Below are 19,821 nucleotides of genomic sequence, written 5' to 3'. Positions count from 1 at the left end.
TATAAAATTCTTACATTGTTTATTAAACTCGAGTTGCTTTTGGAGCTGGCTAAATTGTGCTTAGTCCCATAAAATTAGATGTTCCTGAAATTGGGAAGTCATAACAGACCTGAACTCCAAGCCTTGAGATATATTAGATGACCTTAGAATAACTCTCAGTGCACAGAATAAACTAACCCCAGGTATAGACTTTAGTACTGTCAACAGAAAGGGGAAATACTGCCACAATGGGTTTTTGAAGTATCTTTCAACTCTGGCCTCATACAGAACAGCTGGACTCTTGACAAATGCTGGCCTTATCTAGCATTTTGTATAATGATACACTATCCACAGTTAATTTGGTTTATATTATTATTGAACATAGTGACTAATTTGTTAATGTAATTAACAAAACGGCTCTGTGTTGTGCCTTACACTCTTTTCAGAAGCTTTACCTCGGATGCAGGTGTGATTCTTTGATTTTCCCAAAAACTTTTGAGGTGGGTTCTATTATCAACCTACCAAATTGTGGTGTGTGTGTGTGTGTGTGTGTGTGTGTGTGTGTGTGTGTGTGTGTGTGATGCACGTCTGCATGTTCATGTACAGGCAGGTCTTTAGACACTTGTGTGTAGAGGCCAGAGGTAGATCAGATGTCTTGCTCTGTTACTCCCCACTTTATCTTTTAAGACAGAGTCTGTCACTGAAACAGGAGCACAGCTAGCTAGTGCTCTAGGAACTCTCCTGAGCCTCACCAGAGTTAGGACCATAGACACACACCACTATACTGTTTCCTGTCCTTTTGAAAGGTTGCTTAGAATCAATTTCAGGTCCTAACGCTTGCATGGCAAGTACTTTACTGACTCAGACATTTCCCCAGCTCTTTTAAATGCTCCAGTGGGAATGAAATTTATAAATATTTTAATTTTAAATGAGTCTTAAACAAGACTACAAGGCCTTTAGTGAGAAGGGTTGTTCCAATCTCTATCTTTCACACTCCTTAAAAATTTTATTTATTTATATTTTTGCTTATTCACTTTACATCTCACTCACTGCCCCCCTCCCAGGCATCCCCTCCCACAATCCTTCCCCCATCCTTCCCTCCCCTTCTCTCTGAGCCGTGGGAGCTTCCTCAGTATCCCCCCAACCCTGGCACTTCAAGTCTCTGTGAGGTTCAATGCAACCTCTCCCTCTGAGGCAGACAAGACAGTCTAGCTAGAAGAACAGATCCCACATATAGGCAACAGCTTTGGGATAGCCCCCGATCCAGTTGTTCTGGACCCACATGAAGACCAAGCTGTATATCTGTTACATATGTGTGAGGTCTCTCATGCTCTCAACTCTCACTTCCCAAATGCTATAACTTAATTTTCTGAGCAACATCCTGCTGTTCATCACCAATGATAACTGTGTTACTGGTTTGTCTTTTTGTAACAAAAAAAAAATTAGACTATTTTATTTTATTTTATTATATTTTATTTTATATGTATGAATGTTTTGCCTGGATGCATGTATGTGCACTATGTATGTGCCTAATGCCTGTAAAGGTCAAAAGAGAGTGTCAGGTCCTCTAGAACTGGAGTTCTGCATGGTCACAAGGTTACCACATGGGTGCTGGGAACGAAATTCTGGTCCTCTGCAAGAGCAAGGTGTGCTCTTAGCCACTGAGACAACTCTCCCACCTCATGTGTATCTTACTGTGATGGTCCTAGTCCCTGCTTTTTGTTTTTCATGTTGCACACAGACTATCAGCTTTCTTCTGCAGTTTGAGCCTTTTCAGTGCTGGGCCTTACTCTCTGTGTGGGATTGCTCTTATTTACTCCCACTTCAACCCATGTCTTCCTCTCTTGGCTTACAGTGTTGCTTTTATGGAGCACATTTCCATATGCAATCTCCATATGCAATCTCCTTATCTTCCTCCTCATTACATGCCCTGCCCTTACACCTGCACCTTCACGATATCCCCTAAGTTCTGCTGAAGATTCTGGCCGCAGTTCTTGACATTTCCTACAACTTCCAGCTTCTCTGTCTACAACTCCCAGCAGAAATTGTCTAGCTGTTTCCAGTTGTCGGCATTTGGTAGACATCTATTCATGTCATCTTGCCTTTTGTGTTTATTGCTCTATGTATTTTTATTTCCTTGGTCTTTTTAGGGAGACTTCCACAGGAAACACAAATAACTGCCCCTGCTCATTCTGCCACATTTAGTTAGAAGACCCTTAGTCTTTTTTCTAGATGAAACTGACATCAAAGGTTTAGTCCTGCATTTAAGGCCACACATCAACACATGCAGAAATTGAGCTGGAATCAAACTTTCAGCTCACTTTAACTACAACAGCATTAACTGAACTTCCTAACTAGGACTTCCTGCTCACTCTTCAGTAAAGGCTCTGCTAACCCCAGAGACCTGGAGACCAGAGAGAACAATCTGTAGGTCTCCACAGTATTGAACAGCGAGAGGCACTTCGAACATTCATCCCTGAGCCTGGAGTCATGGCTGTGTGCCCAGCCACTCTAACAGACAGTGCTTACACCCTCAGTTCTCTACACCAGACTTGTTTCAGATCTGTTATTTGGTGTAAGTTGAATGCAGGATTTTTCTTATGTATTTATTTAGGAGAGATTGGTGACTTTAGACCCATGTTGCCCCTAAGCAAAGCAAAAACAAAAAGCCAAACCAATGAAATAAAGGAAGCAATTCTCAATGTATTATGAAAGACAGAGTAAAGTGAATCATGAACAAAAATAAAATATAACAGTCTGGCTGTTTCCATATGCTCAATGTGTGTGTGTGCGCTTCCTGCAGTCCCACTCTGTAAGTTCATATCTGCTGACATCGTAACAGAGCAAGAGCATTAGCAATATGTGCTCATGTGGACCTGCCTAGGGAAGATAAAGGGCGTTAGCATGCCTGTGCTGTGATATGCCAGCAAATATGCTCCAGACTTCAGCAAAGCCCAAGTTTAACATAATGTATAGATAGAAGGCCTGCTTGTGAATCCTATTCTCCAGATGACCACAAAGTCTCAATCAATTCTGGTCTCCTCTCAATATTTCAGCAGGGCTCCTCTCTGTGAGGCTCTGCTCCAGGCACAGGATATTCAGAAAAAAAAAAGAAAATAAAAACAAAGCCTTGAATTCTGGGGCAGACCTGGGAAGGGGAACAATCTTTCCATTCATAGCCGTGCTTCCTTGCTTGAGTCCCAGATTGGTGGGTAAATCTGGAGGCCATAGATTTCATTAACATATACAGCTATGGGAGCAGACAAAAATTCCTCTTGCAAAATCTTGGGACTAGAACCTCATGTAGCTTCCTTAGAATTGTAAGATTCTTCTATAAGATTAAATAATAGATATTTCCCAGCATTTACTCATGCCAATGTCAAATACTGTCTAGTACAATACAGATATATCGTCTGTCCTATGCCTTCTGAGTCCAGAACTGCAGCTACATAATCCCACACACCAATACTATGGTGTTCAAACACTTGGATTTATGACCCACAGTGGACAGTATGTTTTACATTGCAATATTTCTTTTCTTTTCATTTCTTTTCATTTCATTTCTTTTCTTTTCTTTTCTTTTTTTTCTTAGCTATTTTCTTTACTTACATTTCAAATGCTATCCGGAAAGTTCCTTGGAAGCCCCGCCCCCCCCGCCACCGCCCTGCTCCCCTACCCACCCACACTCACTTCTTGGCCCTGGTGTTCCCCTATACTGGGGCATATAAAGTTTGCAAGATCAAGGGACCTCTCTTCCCAGTGATGGCCGACTAGGCCATCTTCTGCTACATATGCAGCTAGAGACATGAGCTCTGGGGGTACTGGTTAGTTCATATTGTTGTTCCACCTATAGGGTTGCAGACCCCTTCAGCTCCTTGGGTACTTTCTCTAGCTCCTCCATTGGGGGCCCTGTGTTCCATCCAATAGATGACTGTGAGCATCCACTTCTGTATTTGCCATACACTGGCATAGCCTCACAAGAGACAGCTATATCAGGGTCCTTTCAGAGAAATCTTGCTGGCATATGCAATAGTGTCTGGGTTTGGTGGCTGATTATGGGATGGATCCCCTGGTGGGTAGTCTCTGGATATTCCATCCTTTCGTCTTAGCTCCAAATTTTGTCTCTGTAACTCCTTCCATGGGTATTTTGTTCCCTATTCTAAGGAGGAATGAAGTATGCACATGTTGGTCTTCCTTCTTCTTGATTTTATTGTGTTTTGCAAATTGTATCTTGGGTATTCTATGTTTCTGGGTTAATATCCACATATCAGTGAATACATATCTAGTGACTTCTTTCATGATTGGGTTACCTCACTCAGGATGATATCCTCCAGATACATCCATTTGCCCAAGAATTTCATAAATTCATTGTTTTTAATAGCTGAGGAGTACTCCATTGTGTAAATGTACCACATTTTCTGTATCCATTCCTTTGTTGAGGGGCCTCTGGGTTCTTTCCAGCTTCTGGCTATTATAAATAAAGCTGCAATGAACATAGTGGAGCATGTGTCCTTTTTACCAGTTGGAGCATCTTCTGGGTATATACCCAAGAGAGGTATTGCTGGATCTTTTGGTAGTACTATATCCAAATTTCTGAGGAACCGCTAGACTGACTTCCAGAGTGGTTGTACAAGCTTGCAATCCCACCAGCAATGGAGGAGTGTTCCTCTTTCTCCACATCTTCACCAGCATCTGCTGTCACCTGAATTTTTGATCTTAGCCATTCTGGCTGGTGTAAGGTGGGATCGCAGGGTTGTTTTGATTTGCATTTCCCTGATGATTGAGGATGTTGAACATTTTTTCAGGTGCTTCTCAGCCCTTACTTCGGTATACCTCAGTTGAGAATTCTTTGTTTAGCTCTGTACCCCATTTTTAATGGGGTTATTTGAATTTCTGGAGTCCAGCTTCTTGAGCACTTTGTATATATTGGATATTAGTCCCCTATCAGATTTAGGATTGGTAAAAATCCTTTCTCAATCTGTTGGTGGCTTTTTGGTCTTATTGGCAGTGTCTTTTTCCTTACAGAAGCTTTGCAATTTTATGAGGTCCCATTTGTCAATTCTTGAACTTACAGCATAAGCCATTGCTGTTCTGTTTAGGAATTTTTCACCTGTGCCCATATATTTGAGGCTTTCCCCCACTTTCTCCTCGATAAATTTCAGTGTCTCTGGTTTTATGTGGAGTTCTTTGATCCAATTAGACTTGAGTTTTGTAAAAGGAAATAAGAATGGATCAATTCGCATTCTTCTACATAATAACCACCAGTTGTGCCAGCACCATTTGTTGAAAGTGCTGTCTTTTTTTCCACTGGATGGTTTTAGCTCCCTTGTCAAAAATCAAGTGATCATAGGTGTGTGGATTCATTTCTGGGTCTTCAATTCTATTCCATTGATCTACCTGTCTGTCACTGTACCAGTACCATGCAGTTTTTATCACAATTGCTCTATAATACAGCTTGAGGTGAGTCATGGTGATTCCACCAGAGGTTCTTTTATTGTTGAAAATAGTTTTTGCTATCCTAAGTTTTTTGTTATTCCAGATGAATTTGCAAATTGCCCTTTCCTGCTCATTGAAGCATTGAGTTGAAATTTTGATGGGGATTGCATTGAATCTGTAGATTGCTTTCGGCAGGATAACTATTTTGACTATATTAATCCTGCCAACCCATGAGCATGGGAGGTCTTTCCATCTTCTGAGATTTTCTTTGATTTCTTTCTTCAGAGACTTTAAGTTCTTATCATACAGATCTTTCATTTCCTTAGTTAGAGTCACACAAAGGCATTTTATATTATTTGTGACTATTGTTAAGGGTGTTGTTTCCCTAATTTCTTTTTCCCTAATCTCCTTTTGTTGTTGAATTACTCTGACTAGGACTTCAAGTACTATATTCAATAGTTAGGAGAAAGTGGGCAGGCTTGTCTAGTCCCTGATTTTAATGGGATTGCTTCGAGTTTTTCTCCATTTAGTTTGATGTTGGCCACTGGTTTGTTGTACATTGCTTTTATTATGTTTAGATATAGGCCTTGAATTCCTCATCATTCCAAGACTTTTATCATGAATGGGTAGTGGATTTTGTCATATGCTTTCTCAGCATCTAATAAGATGATCATGTGGTTTATGTCTTTGAGTTTGTTTATATAGTGGATTACGTTGATGGATTTACGTATATTAAACCATCCCTGCATCCCTGGGATGAAGCCTACTTGGTCAGGATGGATGATTATTTTGATGTGCTCTTGGATTCAGTTTGCAAGGATTTTATTGAGTATTTTTGCATCTATATTCATAAGGGAAATTGGTTTGAAGTTCTCATTCTTTGTTCGATCTTTGTGTGGTTTAGGTATCAGAGTAATTGTGGCTTCATAGAATGAATTGGGTGGAGCACCTTCTGTTTCTATTTTGTGGAATAGTTTGAGGAGAGTCGGAATTAAGTCTTCTTTGAAGGTCTGATAGAACTCTGCACTAAACCCATCTGGTCCTGGGCTTTTTTTTGGCTGGGAGACTATTAATGACTGCTTCTATTTTTTTAGGGGAAATGGGACTGTTTAGATCTATAATCTGATCCTGATTTAACTTTGGTACCTGGTATCTGTCTAGGAAATTGTCCATTTCATCCAGATTTTCTAGTTTTGTTGAGTATAGCCTTTTGGAGTAGGATCTGATGATGTTTTGGATTTCTTCAGGTTCTGTTGTTATATCTCCTTTTTCATTTTTGATTTTGTTAATTACTATACTTTCCCTGTGCCCTCTAGTGAGTCTAGCTAAGGGTTTATCTATCTTGTTGATTTTCTCAAAGAACCAGCTCCTGGTTTGGTTGATTCTTTGAATAGTTCTTTTTGTTTCCACTTGGTTGATTTCAGCTCTGAGTTTGATTATTTCCTGCTGTCTACTCCTCTTGGGTGAATTTTCTTCCTTTAGTTCTAGAGCTTCTAGTGTTCTGTCAGGCTGCTAGTGTATGCTCTCTCTAGTTTCTTTTTGGAGGCACTCAGAGCTATGAGTTTTCCTCTTAGGACTGCCTTCATTGTGTCCCGTCAGTTTGGTTATATTATGGCTTCATTGTCATTAAACTCTAAAAAGTCTTTAATTTCTTTCTTTACTTCATCCTTGACCAAGGAATCATTGAGTAGAATGTTGTTCCGTTTCCACGTGAATGTTGGCTTTCTATTATTTATGTTATTGAAGATCAGCCTTAGTCCCTTGGTGATCACATAGGATGCATGGGATAATTTCAATATTTTTGTATCTGTGGAGGCCTGTTTTGTGATCAGTTATATGGTCAATTTTGGAGGAGGTGCCATGAGGTGCCGAGAAGAAGGTATATCCTTTTGTTTTAAGATAAAATGTTCTGTATTTATCTATTAAATCCATTTGTTTCATAACTTCTGTTAGTGTCCATGTGTCTCTGTTTAATTTATGTTTCCAGGATCTGTCCATTGGTGAGAGTGGTGTGTTGAAGTCTTCCACTATTATTGTGTGAGGTGCAATGTGTGCTTTGGCTTTACTAAAGTTTCATTAATGAATGTGGCTGCCCTTGTATTTGGATCATAGATATTTAGAATTGAGAGTTCATTTTGGTAGATTTTACCTTTGGTGAGTATGAAGTGCCCCTCCTTGTCTTTTTTGATAACTTTGGGTTGGAAGTCAATTTTATTCGATATTAGAATGGCTACTCCAGCTTGTTTCTTCGGACCACTTGCTTGGAAAATTGTTTACCAGCCTTTCACTCTGAGGTAGTGTCTGTCTTTTTCCCTGAGGTGGGTTTCCTGTAAGCAACAAAATGTTGGGTCCTGTTTGTGTAGCCAGTCTATTAGTCTATGTCTTTTTATTGGGGAATTGAGTCCATTGATGTTAAGAGAAATTAAAGAAAAGTAATTGTTGCTTCCTGTTATTTTTTTCATTAAAGTTGGGATTCTGTGCTTGGGGCTGTCTTCTTTTAAGTTTATTGAAGGTTTACTTTCTTGCTTTTTCTAGGGTGAGTTTTCATCCTTGTGTTGGTGTTTTCCCTTTATTATTGTTTTAAGGGCTGGATTCATGGAAAGTTATTGTGTGAATTTGGTTTTGACATGGAATACTTTGGTTTCTCCATCTATGGTTTTTGAGAGTTTTGCTGGGTATAGTAGCCTGGGCTGGCATTTGTGTTCTCTTAAGGTCTGTATAACATCTGTCCAGGATCTTCTGGCTTTCATAGTCTCTGGTGAGAAGTCTGGTGTAATTCTAATAGGCCTGCCTTTATATGTTACTTGACCTTTTTCCCTTACTGCTTTTAATATTCTATCTTTATTTAGTGCATTTGTTGTTCTGATTATTATGTGTTGGGAGGAATTTCTTTTCTGGTTCAGTCTATCTGGAGTTCTGTAGGCTTCTTGTATTTCATGGGCATCCCTTTCTTTAGGTTTGGGAAGTTTTCTTCTATAATTTTGTTGAAGATATTTGCTGGCCCTTTAAGTTGAAAATCTTCATTCTCATCTACTCCTGTTATCCGTAGGTTTGTTCTTCTCATTGTGTCCTGGATTTCCTGGATGTTTTGAGTTAGGATCTTTTTGCATTTTGCATTTTCTTTGATTGTTGTATCCATGTTCCCTATGGAATCTTCTGCACCTGAGATTCTCTCTTCCATCTCTTGTATTCTGTTGCTGATGCTCGTATCTATGTTTCCTGACTCCTTTCCTAGGGTTTCTACCTTCAGAGTTGTCTCACTTTGGGTTTTCTTTATTGTTTCTACTTCCCTTTTTAGGTCTTGGATGGTTTTGTTAATTCCAGTGCCTGTTTGGTTTTATTTTCCCTTAATTCTTTAAGGGAATTTTGTGTTTCCTCTGTAAGGACTTCTATCTGTTTAGCAGTGTTCTCCTGTATTTCTTTAAGTGAGTTATTAATGCCCTTTTTAAAGTCTTCTACCAGCATCATGAGATATGATTTTAAATCTGAATCTTGCTTTTCAGGTGTGTTGGGGTATCCAGGACTGGCTGAGGTGGGAGTTCTGGGTTCTGATGATGGTGTGCGGTCTTGGTTTCTGTTAGTAAGATTCTTATGTTTGCCTTTCTCCATCTGGTAATCTCTGCCATTAGTTATAGTTGTCTCTGGCTGGAGCTTGTTCCTCCTGTGATTCTGTTAGCCTCTGTCAGTAGTCCTGGGAGTCCAGCTCTCTCCTGAGTCTCAGTGGTCAGAGTACTCTCTGTAGGCAAGCTCTCCTCTTGTGGGGAAGGTGCACACAGGTCTGGCGTTCAGACCAGCCTCCTGGCTGAAGATGAAGGCCTGAAACAGAGCCTGTAACATAAGATGTGTTTCCTCTGCAGTCTGAGTGCTCACCTGCACAGACTGGTCTCAGAGGGACCCGGGATACAAGATGGCTCCCTCACCTGCTCTGGAGTCACAGTCCTCTGGAGTCACAGTCCTCATAGGTGGCCACCTCTCCTCTGTCGGGGAAGGTGCCCAGATATCTGTAGCCTGAAACAGCATCTGTCCCAGAAACTGTATCGCTTCTGCCTATCCCAGAAGCTGTGTCACTTTTGCAGTCCCCTCACTCACCGTTCAAAGTTTGTGAGCTGACCCTGTGCAGACTCGCAATCTATCTTTACACATCTGAATGATATAAACTACACACACACACACACATATATATATGTGTGTGTGTATATATATATATATATATGTTTCACATATGTACATTTACATTATAGAGTGTACATATACAATCCACACACATACTTGAAACAAAACCTTCATGTGTTAATACTTTGAATTCTCACTACAAGTAACTCTCAGTTCGGTGTTCTATTCCAGATTTTAGCAATCCTGTCCATTACTTTATAACTTGATTTCTTATCCATATAATCCTGTGGTTTTTAAGAAACGTAATTCAATGGCAATGGGAAAAATGTAGTGGCTGTAGTGAGATGCTTCAAAATAACTATATTTGGGAATATGAGGAAACTTTTGAATTTGGGTTTATTTTCAATTTCTAACAATCCGAGCCTTAACTTTAAAATTTTTACATGTACTTATTTGTAGTGTGTGTGTGTGTGTGTGTGTGTGTGTGTGTGTAATAGATACTCATAGAGAGGACAACTTATAGCAGTCAGTTCTCTCCTTCTACCATGTAGGTCCTGGGATTGAACTCAGACCATCAGGCTTGGTAGCAAGTGTCCTTCCTTACCCATTAAAGCCCTCTCGCCAGGCTGTCTTTATATGGGATCCATGAGATATTCTGGGTTTTATGTAAGGAGGCTGCACCCACACCTATCTAGTTCTGTTTCTTCTTGGCCCCTCAATTCTCAGACTTGTAGGTGGGAAAGGTTTCTGGGGCTATAGGCAAGCGACTCCACTAGCCTAAAATGGAGATGCATTTTATCAGTAGTTTTCTCTTTTCACCCATAGGAAGATCTCGAGAGGAACCTGTAAGCTCATCTGTGGGCACAGAGTTAGAGTGAGTTCCAAATGGCTGGCCAGAGACCAGTGTTGAACTTTTAGGAATTCCACGGGGCAGTTTTATAGTTTTGAACTGATGCAAACACACTATAAAATTAGACAAATGCTAATTGAAGAATGTCATACATCAGTGTCTTTGCTCCCAAGTACTCAAGCAGATGGAGATTTGTTAGCACTTCTCACCGGACAAACATAGAAGGGCTCTGGGAGTCTTCAGGATAGGGTTGGGAGGTTAGGGACCAATAGGGTTTGCAAAGTTTGCCACCCCTCTGCTTTGCCCTGGTGGAGGTTGATAGCTATTTATCGTCTTATCTCCTCCCAGGCCAGAAAAAAAATTGGACCAGCCCATGTGTGAAGAGCATGAAGAGGAACGCATCAACATCTACTGTCTGAACTGTGAAGTGCCCACCTGCTCCTTGTGCAAGGTTTTTGGCGCTCATAAGGACTGCCAGGTGGCTCCCCTGACCCATGTGTTCCAGAGGCAGAAGGTAGGAAGTTCAATTCCTTTCCTCAGCCTACTTTAAGCACTAGTGAGTTAGCTCCATGTGACCAAAGAGGGGAGCAGCATAATCAAGGGGAAGATAGATGTGGAAGGCCCCACAGGAAGTGGAAGGCCCCACAGGAAGGGGAAGGCCCCACAGGAAATGGAAGACTGCACAGAAAGTGGAAGGCCTCACAGGAAGGGGAAGGTCTCACAGGAAGTGGAAGGCCTCACAGGAAGGGGAGGGTCTCACAGGAAGTGGAAGGCCCCACAGGAAGGAGAAGGCCCCACAGGAAGTGGAAGTTCCCACAGGAAATGGAAGGCCTCATGGAATGCCCCACAGGAAGTGGAAGGCCTCACAGGAAGGGGAAGGCCCCACAGGAAATGGAAGGCCTCACAGGAAATGGAAGGCCTCACAGAAAGTGGAAGGCCTCACAGGAAGTAGTCTCATAGTTTGTCTCAAATTCCATTTTCTTCAAGGTTATGGAGTTGCCCAGAGAGGTGTCCAGAGAAAAATGAGAGAAAAGAGCAGAAGGGCTGGGTCACTCTCTGTGACCTTTGGAGATGGCTAAAGATATGTAGTGTTAGGGGGCTGATCAAATGCCAGCTGATAAAGATGACTCGGAGTTCAAACTGCAGATAAGAGTGAGATGCTCTTCACTCTCCCTTTTTATTGTTTATCAATAAATGTTCTCTTGCCTTCTTCAAAGCCTTTTCTCACCAACTCCTTGTCTATGAGACTCATAATCATGACACACATCTACAAAACAACTTTAAATCTGTGCCTCCTGCTTGCCTTCAAAGCATTCTTTGAATGTAGTACATGTCCTTCATCCCAGGAACTAGATCTGGGCCTCCTCACTCTTAACTCAATACAGTCTTTATAGAATCTCATCAGCTCTGCACCATGTAGCAGCTGCCTAGAATTTATGCTTCTATGCAGGTAAAGGTGTGCATGTGTCAGTAGACCCATCATGCCTCAGTTTCTTCCACTTAGAATCATTGATTTCAATTTTATATCAGAGACCAGAGTTGATATAATTTTGGAAGTCAAACTCTGTGACACCTGTTAGGACCAGTAACCATGATTTGTATTTGGTGGTGTTATTTATTTTCAACTTACTTTTTATTTTCTTTACCCTGACCCCCTTAGCCCCAAGGCCCAGCATGGTAGAATTGTATGGTATCTGCTTTTGACTACAGTCCTCACAGGCCTGGAAGTCCATGGGATGGGCAGAGGGGCAGGAAGTTGGACTCCCAGCCTTTTCTTCTTTGGTCAGAGTAGCTTCTTGTTTAATAATAGGTTTCTAAGCTACCTTCTACATGTAGAGAAGACTGTAGGTTTCAAATGCCTTACATCCAGGTTTATTAGAAATCTCCTTTCAAATGTGGGAAAATTCAGGTTTATATTGGTATGTCTTTCTCAAAAACCTGGAGAAGTTTAGGTCAAAGGGAGAAGAGAGCCAGATTTCCCTAGTCCCCATTCTGCACTTCTTGTGGCTCCAAGTCCAGTTTAGGAGGAGGGTAAATAGGAACAGAAAAATACTTTGGGGGTCAAAAGAACACAGGGATTTTTAGAGTTGCATTGTCTCTGCTAAAGCCAGTCATATGTTACAGTTTTAAGTTTGTGCAACAGTATAGTGAGCATTTGCATGTATCTACACTGTATTAACATAGTAGGATTGAAATATACATACACCAGATAGGTGAATACTTACTGCATTTATTGCTCAAGTAAAACTAGTCCTGAACTACACTAGACAAACAATTAATTTTGAGTTCCAAATGTCACGTATTTGTGTCTGTCACATTGTTCCACTTACACAATGTTTAGAAGCCTCCAACTTCAATATACTATTATCGATAGCTTATAATTAGGCTTTCTTTGTGTTTTTAACAGAATCTAGTTCTCCATCAATAATGTTAAAATTATGGAGCCTCATCCAACACAAATCCAAGCATATATCAAAGTTTTCTTGCAATATCAAGAAGCTCACAGATTTCTTATGACTGGCTCCAGCCTCAGTCTTTAGATGGGATTAATTATATTTTCTGGGTTTTGGATAAAGAGTAATATCCCACACATACCTCTTACAGGTCCTTAATTAGCACCTTAATTAATAATGACAGAAAATTCTGGCTTTCCTTGGCCACCTTCATCCTCAGACTTCCTTTCTGGGACCTGAGGCTGGTAGCACTCAGCAATCCCACCAGCCTAAACTGGAGATGCAGCTCATGAGCAGCTTCCTCTTCTTCACCCATGGTAAGAATATGTCTCAGGAGAAATCCATGAGCTTGGAGCTTGTTTACTCCTTAGGGTTAACATCCCTTTGAGGACAATGGTGTGAGTAGGCCATTGCCATCCATGATTAGGAAAGCCCTAATCTCTTGAGTCTTCTTTTCTCTTCATTAGTCAGAGCTCAGTGATGGTATTGCTGTACTTGTGGGAAGCAACGATAGAGTCCAGGGTGTGATCAGCCAGCTGGAGGACACCTGTAAAACTATTGAGGTAAGTCAGCCGGCTCAAAGGGAATTGAAATCAATCCGGATACTCTGAGGGGATAGTGAGTGTCTCAGTGACACACTGGAAAGCCCCTCCCAACTGGATAATATTCTCTGAAACACTTCCTGTTGCTTTAGAGAACTTACCACACAGTTTGATGAGGTAGATTTTTACCACAGTTGCTCAGACAGTTCTTGTGTGTGGCTCTTCCTCAGTGAACTCCTTTTGAAAGATTACAAACAAGACAAATCAGTAGCCAGCAATGGAAATGAGTACTGTGGTATTTAACAAGATTTCTTGCTGAAAACCTAAACAGTCTTCAGATATGCTGATTGGTGTTTCAGGTGTGAGCTACATACCTGTGCTCTCCTGGCAGTCATCATAAGGACCCTGAGGAGGAGAAAAATCTCCCCAATAGAGGCTAGGAGGCTGAGGTACTAACCACTCAGCTTTTGGGACACCCTCCTCATTGTTGTGCTCAGGCCTCTCTTATTACCTCTTATTTCTTTTTGTCCTTATTTCCCAAAGATAACAGTTCTTTGTGTGTGTGTTCTTATAAAATACAGATTGTTTTATATATGTGTGTCTTAGTTACTTTTCTGTTGCGAGGAAAAGACATCATGACCAAGGCAACTTATAAAAGTAAGCATTTAACTGAGGGTTTGCTTACAGTTTTAGAGGTTCAGTCCATCACAATGGTCGTGAGGAACATGGCAACAGGCAGGGATGGCATTGTAGCAGTAATTGAGAACCTGCATCTTATCTTCAAGTTCAAGGCAGAGAGAGACTGAGCCTGGTCCTGGCTTTTGAAACTTCACAGCTGACCCCCTATGACACTCCTCCTCCAATAAGGCCAGGCCTCCTAATCCTTCCAGAGAAAGTTCCACCAAGTAGGGACCAAGCATTCAAATATATGAGCCTATGGGGACCATTCTCATTCAAACCATCATACTATGTATGCCTTTTAATTTTACAAATGCTATTGCATGGTAGTTTCTTTGTGTTTTGAATCTAGAATTCTGTTTTTAAGATCCACACATATTACTATAAGCATGTCCAGTGACTTGGTTTCCTTTTCTGTGAAAAGGGGGCAATCACACTTATTCTATAGAGATTACAGGCTCAATGAAGATGCTCAGCAAAATATCTGGCATGAAGTGTGAGGTCTTACTACTTTTCTATTATCAAGGCAAAGTCTATTATAAGTCTAGGGCCATTTTCTAGAGGGCTTCAATTAGTTGTAATTATCCCATCTTAGATTTACACATCACCAAAATAAATTTCCTTTCTTCTCCACACTCATATTGCTAAAAATATCTTGGGTACTTGGAGATTTACTTTCTGAAGAAATATTTTCTTTGGCGAAGAGCTGAAGAGATTCAGAAATGAACAATATAAACTGTTTCCTCTTATTTACAATGAAGATCAGTCAGTCACTGGCCATGAATCAGCAGTCCACTGTGTGCTAGGTTGAGTCTTGTGTGTTATAAATAGCCTGTTACTTGTGTTGAGCAAGGCAATCTCTAGCCACCTCCTGAAACTCTCAATGGAGAGTCTGGCTTCCTGTCTGGGATAAAGACATCAAAAGATGTGTGGAAAAGTCCTGTGGTCCACTGAAGTCTTGCGTGAGGGAAACAAGTTGATTCTGGCTGTGTTAGGAAGGGCAACAGGCCCTTTCACAGAGCCCAGCCAGGGTCTCAGAAGGAAGCAGCTGTCTCTAGCTACACTTAAGAGCAAGCCAAGAAAGTACAGGATTAAAGCTAAATCAGCAGAAGGGGTTTAGTTAGGGACAATATGAAGAGCAGCCAAGGTCAGAATTATCACCCTTTCTTACTGGTAATGACTATCCAACAGCTACAGATTTCTAACACAGGTATATTATCACTGCTTCCAAGGCATTAAGATGTTGGTGGTCTTTAAAGTTCTCACTTTCATACCAGGCTTGGTGACCTCTAATCTCACTACTAATTTCACACCTCTAATCTCAGCTACTCAGGAAGGTGTGTCAGGAGGATTAGAAGTTCTAGAGTAGCCTGTATAAAAATAAAATAAAAATAAAAACTGGCTGAGGGTAAAGAACAATTTTCTGGTACACAAAGTCACCTAGCCCAGTTTCCAGTGCTTTGAAGAAAAGTAAACTCTATCCCTGTTCATGTGTTTATTTCAGTTGTTGGACTTCTTTAGAAAATAAGATTTAAAAAAAAAAAAACATCATCAGTATAGGGTCATGCATATTGTGTAGGATATACTGGTCTATACATGACCATTTTGAATGTCTACATTCATGTCTTATACCAGTACTTTCATGGGAAGAATGGTCAAGAGGAAAATACTAAAGGGTCAGGACTTTTAATAGCAGGACTGGGCTTGGAGGTTTTGTTTGTTGTTTGTTTGTGGCAGTTTATCAGCTGTAGCCAAGGTTGGCCTTGAACTCATGTCCTTTCTCATCCTTCTGAATACTGGGAATAGAGACAAGCCATCATGGCTGGCAATTCTCAATGCCTTACTTATGTATTTCTGTGTTTCCCACCATTGCCGAGTGAGTCTGAAATTTTTAATAGCTTGTAACAACCAGTTGTGAATGAGCAGATGTGTGGATATGCATGTTTTTCATGTGGAGATGATGTAGGGGTCATTAACTGTGATTCCTATGCTCTGTTTCAAAAGGTTTGAGACCAGGCCAGCATCTACCTTTCATTCCTATAACCCCCATAGGGTAGTGGGAGATGGAACAACTTATGTTATTTGTTCTTCAACTTCCCTGCTTTACAGTGGTGTGATAACACTGCTTCATGCTGTTGTGATGATAAAATTGTGGTTAAAGGGCTCATTTAGGGAGATTAGCGGTATATCATGCCACCATGAATCATCATGGACTATGTACACTTGTCTGAATGATAAGCTGACTTACTGGAGCCTGTTGTAAATGATGTAAGATTATCAGGGTCCTGCTTAGTCAAAATGGCAAAGCTGAGCAGCTCACTCAAGGAAGAAAATTGTAATGAATGGGAAGTTGGCATTTGCTCTATTCTTGTGAGAACTCCAAATACTGGTAGCAAGGGAAAAGAGCATTTCCTGGACTCATGCTATTTGCAGAACGCAGTGAGCTAAACTTCTGCTCATCAAGCCACATGGCTTTCCTGAGTCTGTGTTCTCCTGCCCTTGGGCTTCACAGGGTTCCCCTAGATTTTACATGGTCTGGACAAGCCCAGAAAAGCCATGATGCCAATGATAAAATCAGCAAGCATTATATAAATGCCGTATGTCACATAACTATCCTCCTCACACAAAGGAATAGTGCAATTCAACAGAGTAAGCACCAGTTGGGAGAGCTCAGACACTGGCCAATACAGAGTTACACTGATGAGCAAGAGAGCAGGCTGAGAGGGCAGGGCCCGAAGCTCAGCTTGTACCTACAATTTCAGTGTGTTCCTTTATTGGAAACATTCTGCTCTGTGTTCATGGAACTTCTCTAAGTGTTATTACCTGCAGCCTTGCAAACAAATGCTTGGGCTTGCTATCTTCATTTCACTTAAGATGGTTCTTTGTTCAGTACTAGTAACTTGATGTCTGGTTTTTCTTTGGTGGGGATGGAATGGGACTTTTGAAGTGCTGTATCTCACTTGCAGCTGCATTTCTGCACAAGTGTGTCCAGATGGATGCTGGAGGAATGTGGTGGAGACATAAATGGGTGGAGGGATGGCAGTTGCTCAGTGACAAGTGGCCAAGCTCAGGCTTTATCTTCAGGCTATTTTAGACACAGAACTGGACTCCTTACATGGTGAAAGCAGCAGTCATAATCACTTTAGAATGTCTCTGCCATGCCTATGGCACATGCCTAAACTGAGTCTCATGTTTATGTCTTATTTCTGTTGGTGACACTCTAAAACTGGCTGGGAATGGACAGAGGAATGTTGTAGCCTAAAGAACATCAAAAATATCTCCACATTTCTGAGTTACAGGGTCTTGGAGCTGTAGATTCAGAGGGACAGTATCAATTATCCAATCTGACCTGTCAACCATATACACAGCATCTTTTAAACAGTTGTCGTGAGGTTAAGTGGTTCCTATAACTTTGGTGTTTTGAGGAGCATGTAGGGTTCACTAATGGGTAAGACTGTTGATGGCTTTTCTCTCCCAACAGGGAGTGGCTTCCAGTTCGGTTCCACATTGATCATGTCCTGCAACCAATGTATGAGATCTTAATTCACTAGCTAAGCACACACATGCAGGGGCAAGGTGCATGTACACACACACACACACACATACACACACAGAGAGAGAGAGAGAGAGAGAGAGAGAGAGAGAGAGAGAGAGAGAAAGAGGGAGGGAGGGAGGGAGAGAGAGACATACTTTCTCTTTCACACACACACACACACACACACACACACACACACACACACACGTTCATGTACACACACAACATAGAAACCAGAGACATTGAAAAGATAAAAATGGAAACTATAAAAAAAAAAGAAAAAGAAAATGGAAACTATATGAAAAAATAAACTTACAAGTTCATGAACTATGCATCTTGCTTAAATTGCTATCTAGAGACGTAGGGGAGGAAGAATGGGAACTTGGCCTTAATCTGTGATAAAGTTCTATAATAAAGAAGCATGGTAAAACGCAAGGGGGGATTCTGGAAGAGAATAAGGTGTTGTGGAGAAGAGGGAAATATGATTGTGCTCATGTTTTTGTTTTTGTTTTTGATTTTGTTTTTGTTTCAGGCAATAACCATCCTTTAAAGTTTCCTATCTACAGATACATAGATACAAAAAAATCTGCATTTTCCCATAAAAGGCCACATTTTCCCCATTCTATTTTTCATGTTACTGCACAGTGAGCATGGGGTGGGGTGCAGGGTACTACACGGTGACCACGGAGAGGGGTGCAGGATACTACACGGTGACCACGGAGAGGGGTGCAGGGTACTACACGGTGACCACGGAGAGGGGTGCAGGATACTACACGGTGACCACTGAGAGGGGTGCAGGGTACTACACGGTGACCACTGAGAAGGGGTGCAGGATACTACACGGTGACCACGGAGAGGGGTGCAGGATACTACACGGTGACCACGGAGAGGGGTGCAGGATACTACACGGTGACCACGGAGAGGGGTGCAGGGTACTACACGGTGACCACTGAGAGGGGTGCAGGGTACTACACGGTGACCACGGAGAGGGGTGCAGGATACTACACGGTGACCACGGAGAGGGGTGTAGGATACTACACGGTGACCACGGAGAGGGGTGCAGGATACTACACGGTGACCACGGAGAGGGGTGCAGGATACTACACGGTGACCACGGAGAGGGGTGCAGGGTACTACAGGGTCACCACTGAGAGGGGTGCAGGTTCATATTTACAGAGACACGGGAAGGATTTGATTCAGAATGATTGACTATTTCAGTTGTAGTACATGCCTGTTCCTTAATTGACCTAAGAAAACTGACACTCAGGGTGTTTATTGTTTGTTGATAGAATTCTTGTGGTCCTGTCCCCAAGATCGAGGGGCACCAAGTCCGCCACAGAGGGAACAAAACGAATAAGTGAGACTTGCCATTCTAAAGAGTTTCCTGTGTGAACCACATTGGGTTACTTAAAAATTGTATTTTATCAAAGCTTCAGAGTTCCAATTAGAGTTCCAGGGGTGAAGGCTGAATTTTCACACTCCAGGGGGAGGTTTTTGTTTTTGTATTTTGTCACAGTCTACAGAGAATCATGTTAAAGGCCAAATAGGCAAGAGGAGAACATGCGCCTTTTCTGTTAGATATTAGATTCAGCCGACCTAATAAATGGCCTTTGTTCAGTTCACAAACATTTTATGGAAGTTTTAAATTTTTCATTATTTGGGCTGAACTTGGTGGTGCATGCTTTTAAACATAGCATTCCAGAGGCAGATGGATCTCTGCGAGTTTGAAGCTAGCCTGGTCTAAATAGTGAGTCCCAGAAAGCCAGGACTACATAAAGAAACCTTGTCTCAAACAACAATAACAACAGCAGCAGCAACAGCAGCAGCAACAGCAACAACAACAACAACAGCCAAAAACCAAAAACCAACCAAATTAAAAAAAAAAAAATTTGACAGTTTCATGGGTATAATATACTTTGATCATATCTTCCTCCCAATACCTCTCCATGAATATTTCCTTCTTCCCAAAGCTTTCTCCTACTTTCTGTTTTTATATTATTGTATTCACGTAGGTTGTTTGCATGAGCTCATGTGTGGGGCTATTTACTGCAGCATGGACAACTTAGCAGTGGTAATAATTCTGAAAAGAATCTACCCTCTTTCCCAGCAGTCATTAACTGCCAATAGCTCCTATGTAGCAGAATTTTCCCCCAATTAATTTAAATATTAATACAAGAAGCCTATGATTGGACAGGGAAAAGGAAGGCAGAGCTAAGAGTTTCAGAGACAGGGGCA

General features: G+C 41.4%; 1 protein-coding gene across 4 annotated transcripts in view; it reads left to right on the top strand.

Annotated features, from left to right (window-relative positions):
* Positions 1-19,821, top strand: part of Trim55 (tripartite motif containing 55) — a 47,561-nt gene that overhangs the window by 3,551 nt on the left and 24,189 nt on the right. For all 4 annotated transcript variants that reach the window (XM_021158626.3, XM_029475363.2, XM_029475361.2 and 1 more), the window contains exons 3-4: positions 10,727-10,892; positions 13,299-13,394. In XM_021158626.3, coding sequence (XP_021014285.1) covers positions 10,727-10,892; positions 13,299-13,394 — 262 coding nt within the window. The remainder of the gene's footprint in view (positions 1-10,726; positions 10,893-13,298; positions 13,395-19,821) is intronic.

The sequence above is a fragment of the Mus caroli genome, unplaced genomic scaffold, assembly GCF_978045245.1.
Source record: "Mus caroli unplaced genomic scaffold, Mus_caroli_1 scaffold_3, whole genome shotgun sequence".
In the NCBI taxonomy this organism is placed as follows: Eukaryota; Metazoa; Chordata; class Mammalia; order Rodentia; family Muridae; genus Mus; species Mus caroli.
This window is presented reverse-complemented; position numbering and strand designations above follow the sequence as displayed.